This window comes from Colossoma macropomum, unplaced genomic scaffold (genome assembly GCF_904425465.1).
Source record: "Colossoma macropomum unplaced genomic scaffold, Colossoma_macropomum, whole genome shotgun sequence".
In the NCBI taxonomy this organism is placed as follows: Eukaryota; Metazoa; Chordata; class Actinopteri; order Characiformes; family Serrasalmidae; genus Colossoma; species Colossoma macropomum.
This window is the reverse complement of record NW_023494805.1, coordinates 41,251,654-41,268,855: the sequence shown is the minus strand read 5'-3', so window position 1 is coordinate 41,268,855 and position 17,202 is coordinate 41,251,654. Positions and strand designations below refer to the sequence as shown.

The 17,202-nt window shown below is 39.7% G+C and overlaps 1 protein-coding gene across 4 annotated transcripts in view; it reads right to left on the bottom strand.

Moving 5' to 3' along the window:
• Nucleotides 1-17,202, bottom strand: part of prkag2b (protein kinase, AMP-activated, gamma 2 non-catalytic subunit b) — a 70,073-nt gene that overhangs the window by 8,750 nt on the left and 44,121 nt on the right. For 2 of the 4 annotated variants that reach the window (XM_036596222.1, XM_036596223.1), the window contains 6 exons: nt 11,373-11,644; nt 6,242-6,293; nt 5,764-5,873; nt 2,084-2,165; nt 534-592; nt 394-439 (listed from right to left, as the gene is read on the bottom strand). In XM_036596222.1, coding sequence (XP_036452115.1) covers nt 394-439; nt 534-592; nt 2,084-2,165; nt 5,764-5,873; nt 6,242-6,293; nt 11,373-11,644 — 621 coding nt within the window. Of the gene's footprint in view, nt 1-393; nt 440-533; nt 593-2,083; nt 2,166-5,763; nt 5,874-6,241; nt 6,294-6,402; nt 6,438-6,474; nt 6,529-11,372; nt 11,645-17,202 lie in introns of those variants that run through there. The other 2 variants (XM_036596224.1, XM_036596226.1) reach the window with 2 other exon arrangements.

The following is a 17,202-nucleotide window of genomic DNA, read 5'->3' as shown; positions in this document are numbered from 1 at the left end:
GTAGGTGTAATGTGTAGGTGTCCCAATACTTTTGCCCATATAGTGTATTAAAGGGGTCCTATTATGCTTTTTTCAAAGTTCATAATGTTATTTTTGAGGTCAAGAATAGATCTGCATGTTTCAATGTTCCAAACACATTATTATCTCTATTCACCCTCCGTCTGAAATGCTCTGTTAGAGCTCCTATGTCTTTAAGCCACACCTCCTGATGAGCCCAGTGTGCTCTGAGTGGTCAGCTTGCTCACTCAGTTCTGACTGGTCAACCACCAGAGCGGTTCTGCCCCTACATGTTCCGCCCCTGTCTTGCAGTCTGCAGACCCACTGATTCCAAACTTTTGAACGGTCATGTTTATCACTATAAACTGTAATATAGTTGTCAGCAGTGACGGTTACCTCTCCACGTCTCAATCTTATGTTCCTCCAGCTCATAAATTTGTACCTGTGAAGGCCACAGTAATAATTCAGTTTTCCAAAAATTCAAAAACATTTCTTTAAACTGTGTATGAAAACGTGAAAATGTTTGAAACACCTACTAAAGGTGACTTGTAGTATCTGTGCAGTATGATGATGAAGTCTGTGATGGTCAGCATTCCTAATGCGAAAAACATATTATTTACATAATTAGTTTGCAGTGTGAATGATAAACGGGGTATCCGAAGGTCGTTATAAAGCTGTGTTAAGCAGTATTAAGATCTCCACAAGGGGGAGCTTTTAGCATTCAAATTGCTTTTGAAAGAGAGGAAACCCACACCAGCAGGATCCGACATGTTTGTAGCTACAACAGTATGTGAAGTAAAGTGTACACAGTTACAGTGTATACAAAGTGAAGTGTACACAACGTTACAGTGTATAAGGAATAAGGTGTACACAGGGTTACAGTGTATATAAAATAGTGTATACAATGTTACAGTGTATAAGAAATAAAGTGTACACAGTTACAGTGTATACAAAATAGTGTACACAATGTTAGTGTATACGAAATAAAGTGTACACAACGTTACAGTGTATATGAAGTAAAAGGTTTTGTTTAAGTAAGTCAGACAGCTAACACACTTCTCCAGTAATACGGTTGGGCTTTACTGCTGAATTCACTGTAAATCTGCAATATAAGAAGTAAAAATGCATATATGATGTTATAATCAAGCAAAATACCAAATATTTTGACGACTGACTAATCAATTTTTTTAAAAAGGCGAAAAAAATGAAAAACAATAAAAAAAATGGTCCTAATCGAGCAACAGTACTCCAAAACATACTATACAGAGCCTTCCAAAGTTATTTTTAATAATAATAAATCTTTGAGCCAGTCATTCTATGAACTTGTCAGGCTGCGAATATTGTTGTACACACTTCAAGATGGTTCTTCAAGGGTTCTTTAGTAAAGGCAATGGTTCTATTTAACACTATAACTTCTATACAGAACCATTTGCATGATTAAGTGGTTCTTTGCATGGTGAAATGGTTCTTCAGATTGAGGGAGAAAGTGGTGTATCTAGTTCTATATAGTACCATGAAGAGTTCTGCTATCGTTACGATGTCAAGGTTTTAACTATAGAAGAAGCCTTTCTGGTGCAAAAGAGAACCATTTTCAAAAAGGTTCTAGATAGAACCATGTGCAATATATTCTCCATCAATCTGAAGAACGATTTCATCATGCAAAGGACCATGTAAGCATGCAAGTGGTTCTACATACCCATCCATATGATACAGCGCATACACATTTACACACGTCTAAGGAAATTTCAATGTTATGTTAGCAAGCTGACCTGGACAGTACTAAACCCCGTGCAGGGAATATGAATGTTCCTCATGACTAGCCTGGTGCTAACATAGCATTGTAATTCTCATAGATGTGCAGATCTTTGGAGGGAGTCTTTGGCTCTGCATACATAGTATGTCATTACTGCTCAATTGGCCCCATTTTCACTGTTTTTCCTTTTAAAAATAGCACTAATTACTGCATTAACTGTCATATACTTGGTATATCACCAGATTATGTGACTGTATGAGTGTCTGTAATGTCTGGCCCACACGCCAGGCATGTAAACAAGCATGCGTGTGTGTGCATACTAAAAGTTCTTACCCACAAAGCTCTGCTTTTTCGTCTCCCACAGTGGAGCAGCTCTTACTCCATTGGCAACCAAAGCAAAGAAGGCTTTCTTTACCTGAAGGCCAGAGGAGGAGAGGAGAGGAGTCACCCTGCACTTCACGTTTAACTAAACATTTTCTACCAGTTCACAGACACAGATGCTCATGTATTCATAACGATCACATCCTCTCAGCTCTGCCTTTGTTTGTGTTTGGTAAATGAACGTATGTGTTTCTATCACTGCATTATTAAATCTGCAGGTACACAGGTTTAGCTCTGCTATCATTTAAGCACCTTTAGCTCCTCCAGATTCAGCTCGGTGGGCCGAGGGGTCAGCATTCCCTCCATCACGCACTCCAGAGTCACACGAGCTGCTTCAGAGACTGAATCACACAGTAGAAACTGAACTGGCTTATTAATACTATCTATTACTATCGAATACTATTAATACTATTAACACTATCAATACAACAGGGCTGAGTATATTTGAAGGGTTTTGTTGCAAAATGCATTCGAGAATATTTTCACAAATTTTCTGTTCTTTTTTCTTTGATATATGTTGCTGGGAGAGGACTCTATGCATATAAGCATACATATATTTTTTGACAATAATAACAAAAAACAGAAAACATTTTATTTCTCTAACAAAGGCAGTATTAATCATAATAAAGCATTAATATTTTTATATGCATAAAGCCCTCTCCCGCCAACATATATCAAAGAAAAAAGAACAGAAAACTTATGAAAATGCATTTTGCAACAAAACCCTTCAAATATACTCGGCCGCTGTGTACTGATAGTTTTAATAATATTAATAGTATCACATAGAAATAGATAGTTTTAATAAGCCAGTGCAGTTTATGCTGTGAGAGATTCAGTTTCTGAAGCAGCTCTTAAGCAATTGTGACTCTGGAGTCCATGATGTGGGGAATGTTTATATATATGCATACATGAATATTCATTATATGCATATGAATTATGCATAATGTTATTCTTTTCAAAAATTCAAAATTGCCCCAAATGGATACACAGCATTTTTGGAACAAAAGCTTTCATTTTATTATTATTAATATCTTAAGCCCTTGTTAGACTAATACTTCACCAAAATGCATTTCCGTCCTCACCCACCAGATGGTGCGGTTTCCACACTTGGTGCTGTTTTCTAAAGTTCAAATCAGAGTTTTTGTGACATTTAATCTGTTCCATTTGGTTTGGCTGGTTTCTCACTAATTACACATGTGATTGGCCAGATATGACCACTCTTACTTTCACATTAGAGCCAAAAAATGACCATGTTTAACTCTTACTAGCCCATCACTGTATAAAACCCAGATCTGTCCCTCACACGTATTTTTGATATAAATGCATCATCTCTCCTGCTTATATAAATAATAAAAAATAGACATTTAACAAGCATGAATCACAACACAAATAATAAACAATACTTTACATTTGATTGGTTTGTCAGTTTGAATTTAACCAATCAGGCTCATGGATTTTTGTGCCATATATCAGTGACCTCACTGCCTCACTGCCGTCTGCCATTATTGGCAGAAACATTGAGCGTCTTAATGCCTGTCCAACGCTACAGGACTTTAAAAAACCCAACTGATGTTGAAAACGAGAGACTCCACACACACATAACGACACTTTTCACCGAATTTGTTTGTCCCTGATCGCTGTTAGCCATCAAAGTCTCCACACTACACGATCTGCCCTGAATGAATCATCACACACTTACAGATCGCGAGATTTCTTGCAAACTAACGTGACTTTAGGTCTAAACTAACACGGCGGATGACAACGAGGTTACTGCTATGCTGGTGGTGCGTTGCCTTCTGCACAGAAAAAGCATTCAGCTTGTTTCTCATTGGTTGATGATCTTTCATGACGTCAACGTCGCATTTCTCACCAGGGAATCAGCTTCTACACACAACAGGATTCTGAGTCGTACGTACTGAACACGTTTACTGTTTACGGTTCACAATCAGGGCCCGGACTGCGCTAGGAGTGGATTGGAGGAGTAAAGACTGGATTATAGACGCCCAACACCACCACGGAATAATCTGGGAGGATCATTGTTTCGGATCACCCCGATATCTGGAGACCTTCTGAGGATGTCCGGAGGAGCAAATCGGCCTCAAAATGGACCTGATTATCCTGTAGTGAGCAGGTTTTGTTAAATATGTTAAGATAAAAGCTCTTTTGAATGACTTTTAAAATAAAGTTGCTAAATATAAGTTTTGTGAACCACCGTTAGCTTGGCACTAACTTAACACTGCATATCCAACAGAATGCTAGCTGAAATTAGCATTACTGTAGTGTAATGTAGTGATGTTACAGATTGAAGGGTTCTAGCGCTTGATGTAGAACCAGTGAGGGAACAAATTACAATGACAGCACTCTACTATCTCGCCTCTCCCTCTCCAGGCCTTCTCTCCACAGTGACTTCACGCTCAGTGTGATGTCAGAGGGGGTTCAGGGGAGGGGCTGATGGGTGAGAAAAGCTCACTGTAGCAGTAACTCTAGGCTGGACAGCCTGTCTGGAGCATCTGAATATTCAGGACTTTTTTTATTATATAATGTATAATAAACCATATTAGCTGCCAACAGTGTTTTACCCAATGTGGGAAAGTCAATGTACACCACCGTTAGCTTGGCGCTAACTTAACACTGCGTATCCAATAGAATGCTAGCAGAAATTAGCATTAGTGTAGTGATGTTAGAGTGTATGAAGTGTAATTAAGTGTAATTAATTTTTATAAAGATTTATAACCATGTTTATAATGCCTTATGAACGCATTATAAACACACTCAAACACATAAACACAAACACATTCATGACTCATAACTCAGGGGCTCATGGGTATTTGGTTTGCTGTGATGTAATGTAACATTTAAAGTGAGAGCGCTGGGTAAGAAAAGCACATTGTAGCAGTAATTCTAGGCTGGACAGCCACTTTGGAGCATCCAGGGTGTAAATAAATGTATTTGTCTTTAACTCTCCAAGCTGGGACTGACTTCTTTGGCACTGACAGCATAACATGTTATTAACACTACTTATAATGTATTATAATAACAATTCATAATGTATAATAAACATGTCTATAAAGTGTGATTCAGTGTAATGCATTTTTATAACCATATTTATAATGCCTTATGAATGCATTGTAACATGTTATAAATGTGTTTATAGATTCTTACAAACGTGACATTCACAGGAAGTGTTACCAAAATTTTTCAAGCTATTTTTCAAGATCACTGTAGAGTCGCATTGAGTGTTGTGATTTATCAAGCTGTGGGGAAAACAGCTGCGTAATAAAACTCACACTTTTTCTTTCTTTCACAATTTCTGTTTATTTGCTGAGTTTAACATGTTGGTCAAAAGAAATAAAACATAAAATATAAAATGTGTCACAACTTTCACACAAGCCACTTTTTATAGGAAGTGAAATTCAGCAAATAAACAGTAAAAACAGTTACTGTTTATTTACTGAATTAACATATGGAATGTGCAAAACTTATGGCACTCCTCACGTTGTATGTTTTATGTTAAATTCAGTAAAACAGACAGTGACTGTGCACTAAAATGTGTCTGTAGAGGATGTTTTTCAGTTATTTACACTTACAATGTGATTTGACCTTTGACGCAGAGGAAACAAATGGACTAGTACCTGCAGTGTGGTATCAAAGACCACTAGCTTTGAACTGGTGGGAATGAGGTCATAGCACTTGTGGGACTTCATAAAGCGCACGTACATATCACAGTCTGGCTCCTCTGACGCTGGAAGGACAGATGAGAACATTTTAAACTGACCATCACGACAAAGTCCTTCATAATAACTCATTTAACAGGATAGAAAAGAGTAAAAAAGGCAGGAATCTTACAAAACAGGGTTCTTTTTTTTTTGGGAAGTCCCTTCATCTGATTTAAATTATTGCATATAGTTGCTGCTGGAACAAAACCTCGTATCTCCAAGTTACCGACTTCACAGGAGAAGGAAAAACATTATTAACTTGGAATGAAAGGAAGTCATTTTGGACCGTTTCGATTGGTCAGTTCATCATGAAAATGTAACCCACGGTAAGTCAAATGGAGATAAGAGGTTTCTACACGTCAGCGTCACTCTATTTTTGTTTTCAGTCACTCACCTTCATCGTCGAGTTCAAGTTTCTCCAGCATGCCTTCAGCTACACTGCAGGACTGTGAGAGAAAAGAAAGGCAGGATATTAAACCACCAGAGGAAACATACAGGAGAGTGAGCCGACCTCCAGCTCAGCAGCGTAACGCTGAGAACCTAATAAAACAGCACCTTCCTCCTCCTGAACGCGCTCTGCTGACCACGCTAAAGGCCAGCAGAGCTCAAGGGCAGAGAGCAGGTTACCTTGTGAAGTTCTCTCACTCCTGAATTTGTCCTTGCAACTCCACATGTGGCACATACTCCACACAGCAGGTCAAACATTCACAGAGGACATGCCCACTCGGCCGGGACAAGCCTTTGATCTTAAACCACCAGCCTTGTTTAAAGAGCAAAGACGCCTGAAAAGGGGCGACTTTGATTCCCGTCTCTCAAATCAAAGGTCTGCGTTTAAGAGCCAATATTGAGAAAAACATTGCTTGAATTGAGTTTTTGTGATGTCACAAAAACCAACACATTTACACATTTGCCTAACCCATCTACAGCAGTGTAGCTCCGCCCACTCACATTGAAGTTATAAGGAGTGTTTCAGCCTGGACTGCTTTTTGAATGATGCACAATGCAGGACAGCCAATCAGAGCAGAGCTCATTTACATACATCAGTCTTAAAGGCACAGTAAGAAAAACACCCTATTTAATACTAAGAGATACAAAGAGGGCGGAAAACGGTCATCCAGTAATAAATTAAGCGTGTTTCTGGTACAAAAAAAAACAAAGAAACCTTATAAGTGAAGCTCAGAAAAAAAAAAAAATATTTCTAATTCATAAGCACATTAATTCAAATATACACAGATCAGGCATAACATTCTGACCACCTCCTTGTTTCTACGCTCATTGTCCATTTTATCAGCTCCACTTACTATATAGGAGCACTTTGTAGTTCTACAGTTACAGACTGTAGTCCATCTGTTTCTCTGATACTTTGTTACCCTGTTCTTCAGTGGTCAGGACCCCCATGGACCCTCACAGAGCAGGTACTATTTGGGTGGTGGGTCATTCTCAGCACTACAGTAACACTGACGTGGTGGTGGTGTGTTAGTGTGTGTTGCGCTGGTCTGAGTGGATCAGACACAGCAGTGCTGCTGGAGTTTAGGGGGACTACAGTCTGTAACTGTAGAACTACAAAGTGCACCTATATAGTAAGTGGAGCTGATAAAATGGACAATGAGCACAGAAAGAAGGAGGTGCTCATAATGTTATGCCTGATCGGTGTATGTAAAAAGTAGGAGCTGTGTAAGGAAATGCTCTCCGGCTCGTGTTCATGGAGGCTTGTCAGAAACAAATTTACAGAGAAGAGAAGCTGCTGACGATAATTCAATTCTCTCTCCACATGTTTAGCGTTATTGTCCAGGCGATTTGAATTGTCACCCTGAGCAGCCGGTGCTAATCAAATGTATTGATGTTGAACTACTGGGCTTCTTCAAGCTGATATGGTATCACACTGATCCAGGGGCAAAAAACATCCTATCATGATACTTAAAGCAGCACTATGTAAGATTTGGGGATTTGGAGACCTCTCTGGTGGAAATGTGTAACTGCACACAGCATGAAGAAGTACATTTTATAATGCGAGTTGTGCTTTGGCCCCCTTCCCCGAGCGGATGAATCTAATGATTGAAAGAGGACTCAGTCTAAACTTTGTGAAGCATGTGTTTCTGAGGATGTGAGTGAATTTTTTTCTATTGTAATCATCAGTTTATTGTATATATAGTATGTTGATTTAGAGATTATTTGAAGCCTAAACTTTCTTCTTTTTGAGGCTGTGAGTGAAACCAGACACCTCTGATTTTTAAATGATCATTTCAGGTTTTACAGGGCGACGTGCAGCAGTGCACACTCAGCATAAATTGGCCTGTTTTTATTCTCCTCACTTAGTAGTGCTACACTGAGTATGTTTACATGCACTCAATAATCCGATCATAATCAGATTTCTGCAGTTATCTGAATATTCGAATGGTCATGTAAACAGTATTTTCAGATTTCTTAGATCTGGAAATCTGATTAAGAAATCCGATAAAGAGAGCTGGATTTTAGTGTGAACTCTGAACTCTTACTCTGATTTCTTTCAGATTTCTCAGTCTGTGCATGTGCGAAAACAGACAGTGGTACCAGAAATAAGTGAGCAGCGTCGCTGCGAGACGCAGCAAAACGTTTTTGGAGCGACTCTGAAACCAAATACATGCTTGACAAAATGAAGGGTTTAAATATTCTTCATCTTCTAGATGATCTCATGTAGCCTCGGAGTTTCCTTGTTATCTGATTAATCAAGTGCATGTAAATGCATTGATCGCATTACTGACAAAATCTGATTTTCTGCAGCTATCAGATTATTAAGTGCATGCAAACGCACTAAGTCTCGTTAATTACCCGTTAATCAACAGTAAAAGCATGATTTCTCAGACGGTAAAAGCCTATAAAATAACGCTCATTTAATTCCTTAAAAAAACTGCCTAAACAGTTTTATTAGTTCAAGTAGTTTTTTGAAATACAGAATTTTACTACAATAATCACATTAACAACCAATAAAATAAAGGCAAATGTCTGTGAAATAAAGGTGCTCATTTTGTGAATTTACATTCTGTTACTGTAAATGAACAGTGTCAGTGTTACAATAAGCTATACATATGCGTTATTTACCTTTTAAAAAAAAACGAGTACTGATCGTTCAATTTTACGTTTTTTGGACAGGTATTTATTTATTTTTAAAAGAGTGAACCTTTATTAACAACCACAAAAACGATTTGAACTTAAAAAAAAAAAAACTCTTATCCAGAGCGACTTATAATTTAATCAATTTACACAGGTAGGCGAAGGTAGTGTTGGGAGTCTTGCCCAAGGACTCTTATTGGTATAGTGTAGGGTGGTTACCCAGGCGGGGCACTGAACCCCAGTCTACAGCGTAGAAGTTACCCACTACACTACAACAACCATATACTGCAGATACAGCCCTGCAGGTGGATAAAAAAACCAAGCAAAACAGATGAAAATGATTTAGCTAGACGCTTTACCTAGACAGGTGGACTGGATCTGTATAACCTGCGTTTCTCCAAAACTGCCAAAGCTCTTAAATAATAAACTCATGAAACTCAATTGAAACAAGCACAATGATCTGCCTATATAGTGAGATAATTTTACTTCATAGAATTACTTTAAACAAGTAAAAAACATCTAGAAATAAGTTATAATTTATATAATATGTAATATAATCTTATAATATTTGTACAACTATCTTAAAAAGAGAAATATTAGATATTTAGACTATTTAGATGTTCAAATGATTTCTCTTTTTAAGATATACATTTTTGCAGTGTTCCTCAATATAGCATCAACGTACCTCAACAATTGCTTCTTAATCAACAAATGCCTCAAACTTTCTCTTAGAGATGTTTAATGAGCAGCTAATGAGCAGCATGTCTCACTGGCTGATCTAACACGGTGTCCCTTAACATGTTTTACAATTGGATTTAAAAAGTGATATAAAAAACACGTTTTACTGCATTTGCTGGATCGGTTATGGCTTTATTATCACAAACAGCCACAGCACTGCTGAATGAACCTGATGTTGCCTACCAAACTGGTAGCAGTGCAACCGTGATATCATCGGTCAATCCACGGTCCTTCAGAACGTTCCAATCCATCGGAACTACGGTACATGAAAATTCTTTACGATATCACAGAGCTTACACCACATTCTAATCTACATCACTGGCCCTGTGCAGATCTTTTTAGAGAGAACGCTCAAGAGAATAACACACTGATTAGTTTAATCTGAAGCTCTGCTAGCAGCAATATTTGAAATCTTTCAAAAATTAGTGGCGGAATGAGGTTCTCCAGACAACATAAATGATCCAGGCAGACTTGTTAAAGTCAGTGTCATGGACAGAGATCTACAGCCTGCTAAGTTCAAGTCTGGAGGCCTTGTCCTTGGATAAGAAAATCTTAGAGATTGATGAACATCACGGCCTGGATGAGCCCAAGAAGGCTGATGAACATCAAGACCTAGGCAAGCCCATGAAGGCCAACCCACAGCCAGACCTGATTGAGCCCATGGAGTCCAACGTTCAGCCAGACCTGGGTGAGCCCAAGAAGGCTGATGAACATCAAGACCTGGGCAAGCCCATGGATGCCAATCTACAGCATGACCTGGTGAGCCCATGGAGGTTGAGCTATAGCTATGCCTGGATCAGCCAATGGAGGTGAACCAGGCAGACTTGTCACAGTCAGCATCATGGACAGAGATATACAGCCAGCTAATTTCAAGTCTGGAGGCCTGGTCTTAGGACGAGAAGATCTTAGAGACTGATGAACATCACGCCCTGGATGAGCCCAAGAAGGCTGATGAACATCAAGACCTAGGCAAGCCCATGAAGGATAACCCACAGCCAGACCTGGTTGAGCCCATGGAGTCCAATGTTCAGCCAGACCTGGGTGAGTCCATGGAGGCTGGCTGAGGCCAACCCACAGCCAGACCTGGGAGAGCCCATGCAAGCCAACCTACAGCCAGACCTGGGAGAGCCCATGGAGGCCAACCTACAGCCAGACCTGGGAGAGCCCATGCAAGCCAACCTACAGCCAGACCTGGGAGAGCCCATGGGGGCCAACCTACAGCCAGACCTGGGAGAGCCCATGGAGGCCAACGTTCAGCCAGACCTGGGTGAGCCCATGGAGGCCAATCTACAGCCAGACCTGGGTGAGCCCATGGAGGCCAATCTACAGCCAGACCTGGGAGAGCCCATGGAGGCCAAGCTACAGCCATTTATAATAAATAATATTGCCTATTATAATAATTATTCTCTATTATTACTAAATGTGTGTGTGACTGTTTATGTCTGTGTATCTGCCCTGCAATGGACTAGCAACCTGTCCAGTAGGATAAGCGGCTTAGATAATGTGTGTGTGTGTGTGTGTGTGTGTGTTACTACTAAACATCTACTAAAAATCATGTAATTGTAATTTTTCACTAAATTATTCCTTTAAATCCACTAAATCAAGTGTTAGCTTGATGCTAACGTAACATAATAATTACACAGCAGTGCTACCCAAAATTAGCATTAGCATTACAGAAAAGGGTTATATGCACTCACCAGATGGGAGGCAGAGCTGAAGGTAGAGGAGGCGGGGCTGAGTGTGGCAGGGGCGGGGCTGAACGCAGAGGACGAGGAGCTGGAGGTGAAGATTGGGGGTTTGCTGTAGCTGGACACTAAGCTGAAGCGCTGGCCAGTGTCTGGAGGAGAGGAGAGTGAGCGAGCGCGTCTTTCCTCCAGCCGCTCCGCAGCACTGCAGGGGGCGTCCAGGGAAAAAACGGGGGGGCTGGAGCTCTGCGTTGGTGTGCTGGGGGGAGACGAGAGCCCAGAGGCTAAACGGAGGGGAAGAAAGGAGAAACAGGACATGATGAATCACAGAAAAAGCTAACTAGCACAGCATGGTGGACACTAACTGGACAAAGACTGGCACTGCAGTTACTTTTAATGAAATCCAGTTTCACACTTTTCAGTGTTATCTTAATCTTATCAGGCATTATTATGATAATTCCAATGTATTCCTGGATTAACGGCAGCAAATGCATTGTCTGTTCACCAAACAGGCCAAAAAACATTGTTAACTTTGTATAAACATACAGCTTTTTAGAGATAATGTATTTATTAACTCTTCTTTCTGACATTTATTGCAATTCTTTTTCAAATGCTACATCAGGGATCCACCTGATTCCCCCATTCAGATCAAATTCACCCACTTCCACCAATCAAATCAAGTACACCTGATTCCTACATTCAGAAGATCCTAAAGGCTCTTCAAATCCAGACCTTGGACCTGTTTTCCGCTCCTGGATTTTGTAATCACTGGTAGGTCCTGATTTAAAGACCTTTGCAGAAGAGCAAGAGTAAAGAACTGCAATCCAGTGGAAAAACCTTAAGCATGCACTGATGTGGAAATTGTGGTTCCAGAGCTGAATCATCATCATTTTTCATCTAGCAGGATTAGAAATTTACCATTTATTTCTTAAGGGGTTCATATGCAGCAAAAAAGCCCACTGCCACCTGAACATTGTCTTAATAAACACACAACAAAATATCAGTCAAATCTAAACATATAAGCGGTTATCTGTCAATACTGAGATTCCAATATAATCACGCATCCCCAAAAACATCTTTGAGAAAATTGGGGGGAAAAAAAACTAAACCTAAAACTGTTACTTTTAATGTCACTGTTTACTGTTACTAATAAACTGAAACTAAACTGAAATCAAAAACCAAAATCTAATGATAATTTTAAAACGACACCGACTTCGATATAAACTAACTAGTTTATTTATTTAGATTTCATTTATCCAGTCAGACTTTGGCTTCTGGATTAAAACTCAAAGTGCAGCCTGATAATCCTTTAATAATCCGTTAATAAAACTAATAGCTCAGTCACGAAAAAACACGTCCATGTAAACACCTCAATCTGAATAGTCTAGTCTGATTGAGGCCATTCGGAATACAGTTTCTATCCGACTGATCGAGGTGGGTAATCCTGTAAATAATCCGTTAAATAGAAGAATAATATCCGTGTAAACGCCTGTATCTGATTACATTCCCTATCGGAAAGTTTAAGTCCGTTCTGATCATGTTCGTCGCGTCATAGTGAAAGTTTATACCGTTCAACATGGCGGAGCAGAAACTGGTCTGCAGAGGAGACGAAGTTTATGCTCTGATCTTTAAAAGACGACGGTGGGACGGACGTCCAGCTTATGTGTCTCAGAACACGACGTCTTCCTCTCGGCCTTCTTTAATAAGGACATGTGAAGGACGTTTTCCTGAGTCTGACATCATTTTAAAGCAATTAAAAACACAAGCACTGCTCACTGCTGCTCATCTCACTCTGACTGGACTCACATGATGCTGGTTGTCATGGTAACGTCTACACTAAGCGGTTCTTTATATATCTGTGTAATTTTGGATCGGATTACTTGTGGTGAGCATGTAAACAGAGATTTTCATCAGATTGTTGAGCAGAGTGAGAATAAACACCTCAGTCTGAATCTGTAATCGGAATGAATTCAATTGGATCGGCAAAAATCTGCATGTAAGCACAGACAGAGGAGCTGATCACTGAGGGCAGCTCAGCTCAGCACTGAGTGCAGCAGATCAGTGATGCTGATGTAAATAAACAAGACTCCTCCTTCCAGCCCTCTGCACTGGAAATATCACAGAAAACAAGTGCAGATCACATGACAGTCGTCACAAACGCCGCCCCCGGCACCGGCTGACACATGACCTTCTCACCCCCCGCTGACATAGCTGCCCTACTGACATATTACTGTACTCACCCTGAGGACACAGTTACACCACTGACCGCCTTCACATATAGAACAGAGCACGGAAAACATGGCTGACCTGCTGCCCGGCTTTAAGAGGAACACATTGTTCAAATTTTCTGCACAGTTAAACGGTTAAGAGGTAAACAAAGTGTCCTTTAACGTACTTAACAGCTTAAAATCCCACACTTACTACATTATTCAGTAACTACAGGGACTCCATTGCAAACCGGATGAGTAATTCTTAGGTTATTGAAGTGTGTAATAAACTTTGGGCCATTTAGGGGGTTAAAGCAAGGCAAAGGTCACAATACTTACAGAAATACAGGACAGAAGACAAACCGTAATTGTAAACAGGTTTAAATACACTGTTAGAAACAAAGGTACAGTGCAGGTACATTTTCCGTTCATCAAGGTACAAACAGTGTAAATGTTCCCTTAAAGGTACAACAGTGGTTTTAAGGTCTGATTGTGAACCTTAAATAAGTTTTTCCAGGTGAAAAGTTCGTATTTGTACCTTTTCATAACCGAATGTTTTAAAACAGAACAGTAGAATAAAAGCCTGGAGACGAGACGGGGTGTGTGGAGTCAGTACAGCTTAGAACATATCATTTCAGTGGATTATGGTTCAGTTATGTTCCCTGACTAAAGGTACTGAGATGAACCCTTGAGGGTTCCACCCCAGTGATGAGAGGGGAACTGACCCAGTGACAGATTAGTACCTTTATTTCTGAGAGTGTCTGCAGTTCCTTACATAAATCCAGAATCCACACATAATTCAACTATCAAACCAGGACACATGCTTACCTTATTATGTAAATGGGTCAAAAATGTGTTGTGGTACTGACTGGTCAGTGGCTCTTAAACACTCTGCAGTACCTACAACTGTGTCTGCATTACCAATCATTAAAAAATGACCGTTTTAGCTAAACTTGATGTTACTGAATACTGTGCTAACTTAATAAGCCCCAATATTACGCAAATTCTTATTCTTTTGTTCTCTTTCATGTGCCACATGATCACTTTTCATCGTTTCGCCTTTATTTAGCCACTGCACTGGTATAACCATCCACACATAAAGTGCCATAACTTTTGCACAAGTCAAAATTTATGTTTTATATTTCCCCCAATTTGATGAATTCAGCAAATCAATATTAATTGTGTATTAAAATGTACAGAAGTTTTTTCCCTGTAGAGGATGTGTTCACTTTTAATCCATGTTTACATACTACACGAACACTCAAAGAACCTCTTTCATGATTACAGGGTTCTTCGCTAAATGGTTCTTCAGATTGATGGAGATGGTTCTTTCTAGAATCTTTTTGAAAAGTGTTCTATATAGCACCTAAAAAGGGTTCTTCTATTATTACGATGTCAAGCCTTGTCAAGAACCCTTTTTGGTGCTATACAGAAGCCTTTTTTAAAAAGGCTCTATGTAGAACCATGTAAAACATGCTCTCCATCAATCTGAAGAACTCTTTCATAATGCAAAGAACCATTAATCATGCAAAGGGTTCTCTGACTGTTCACAGTTCCATATAGAACCCTTAAAGAACCACCTTTTTTAAGTGTGAACATCACATGTTTTTGTATTCCGAGACAGGGGGGGAAAATTCAGGTTTCCATGAAAAGGACCTTTAAACAATCTCAGGATCTCAGAGACGACAGCTGACGCGGTTCCCTCAGAGTGGTCTCGGTTCTCCTGCTGAAAGTATATATCGGTATATTAGAAGAAAACTAGTTATGAGAACCGCGCTGTGCTGAGTGTGAAAGGTCTGCGCCTCTCTGGAATCCCTGCTATCTCCTGACATTTAGCTTCATTCTGCCAGCTGGCCGTGGCCTGTTTGGTGTGTCACCGTGTTAACTTCTTATTTTAGCCTTGCCGCTGCTACACATTCCACAGGAGCAGATAAGCCGGCCAGGCCAGCACTCGGCGCTAAGCTGCTCTGAACTACTACCGTTTCTTCTGTGTAAAATTCTGCGCTTGTGTTTATTTACCAGACCTGGCCCTTCCACTGCTCTTAATTTGATTATAAGGTATTATTCCTAGGGATGCACAATGATATTGCAATCTAGATCTGCAAGTAACAATGATTTCCATAATTGGTTAATTCGTTCATTGTGACTTTCATTAATATGTTCCAATTAATCGACTAATCAGCTCATTGTGATGTCGATGAATCAATTAATCAATAACATAACGAAAAGATTAATCGAAGCTATTATGAGCTGATCAAATGACGCCACAAATGAACCGACTAATCAACCCCACAAAGAACCGATTAATCGACTATTCTAAGTACTAATAAAAAGATTAATTGAAACCACAATGATAAATTGGTGCATTATGACTTTGATTAATATGCTTGATGTGGTTTCAATTTATTGATTAATCAGCTCATTGTGATGTCAATTAATCAGTTTACTATAACTTTGCTTAATCGATTAACCAATGACATAAGGAACTAAGCTATTATGAGCTGATTAATTGACACTGAAATTAACCGATTAATCGATTATTCGAAGCACTAATGAACAGATTAATTGAAGCCACAAAGATAAATCGGTCCATTATGACTTCGATTAATATGTTTGATGTGGCTTCATTTAATCGATTAATCAGCTCACTGTGATGTCGATTAATCGGTTGACTATAACTACGATTAGTCAATTAACCAATGACATAATGAAAAGATGAATTAAAGCTATTACGAGCTGATTAACACCAAAATGAACCGATTAATCGATTATTCGAAGCACTAATGAACAGATTAATTGAAGCCACAAAGATAAATCGGTTCATTATGACTTCGATTAATATGTTTGATGTGGCTTCATTTAATCGATTAATCAGCTCACTGTGATGTCGATTAATCGGTTCACTATAACTACGATTAGTCAATTAAAGCTAATTAAAGCTACTATGAGCCGATCAACTGATACCACAAATAAACTATAATAAGCTAATAAACCATCCTGAATCTTTTGGGTCAATTTGGGTCCTTTGTCACTTTAACCCCTTAAAATCTCAGCCTTACTACATACTAAGGCTTATTACTCAGTAACTACACGGACAGCAATGCAAACTGGCTGAGCTATTCTTAGGTTATAGAGGTGTGTAATAGAACTGTGCGCAGGCTGGCGGGCCCTGACTACGTTAGGCTGAGCGTAGAGATCCTGGAGGCAGGCCTATTCGTCTCCTAAACCAGCAACTCCCGCTGAAATCTCATCTTTCCTTTTCTCTGGAACTCTGCTGCACTAAGTGTGAACACTGGTTGGTGTAAAAATAGCTGATCTGGCTGAGTTGCTCTTACGTTGTGTAACACCAGTGTCAGAGAGTTCTGATGATGATCATTAGAAGGTCGACGGTGTCTAAAGTGGCACTCGATGTACCAGGCAACAACGATCGTAACGCCACGGTGCCTTCCGGGAAAGGTGGTCCTCCACCTCTGCCCACACCCTGATATGTCGGCAGTGGCCGTTTCCACTCTTCAGGAAAGTTCAACACCTCCAGCTCCAGATTTTTGAACCGCAGCCATGACGACGTGTCCTGAGCCTGAGTTACACTCTGAGAAAGAGTCTAGATGTTGACTGATGTGAACTGATATATGCAG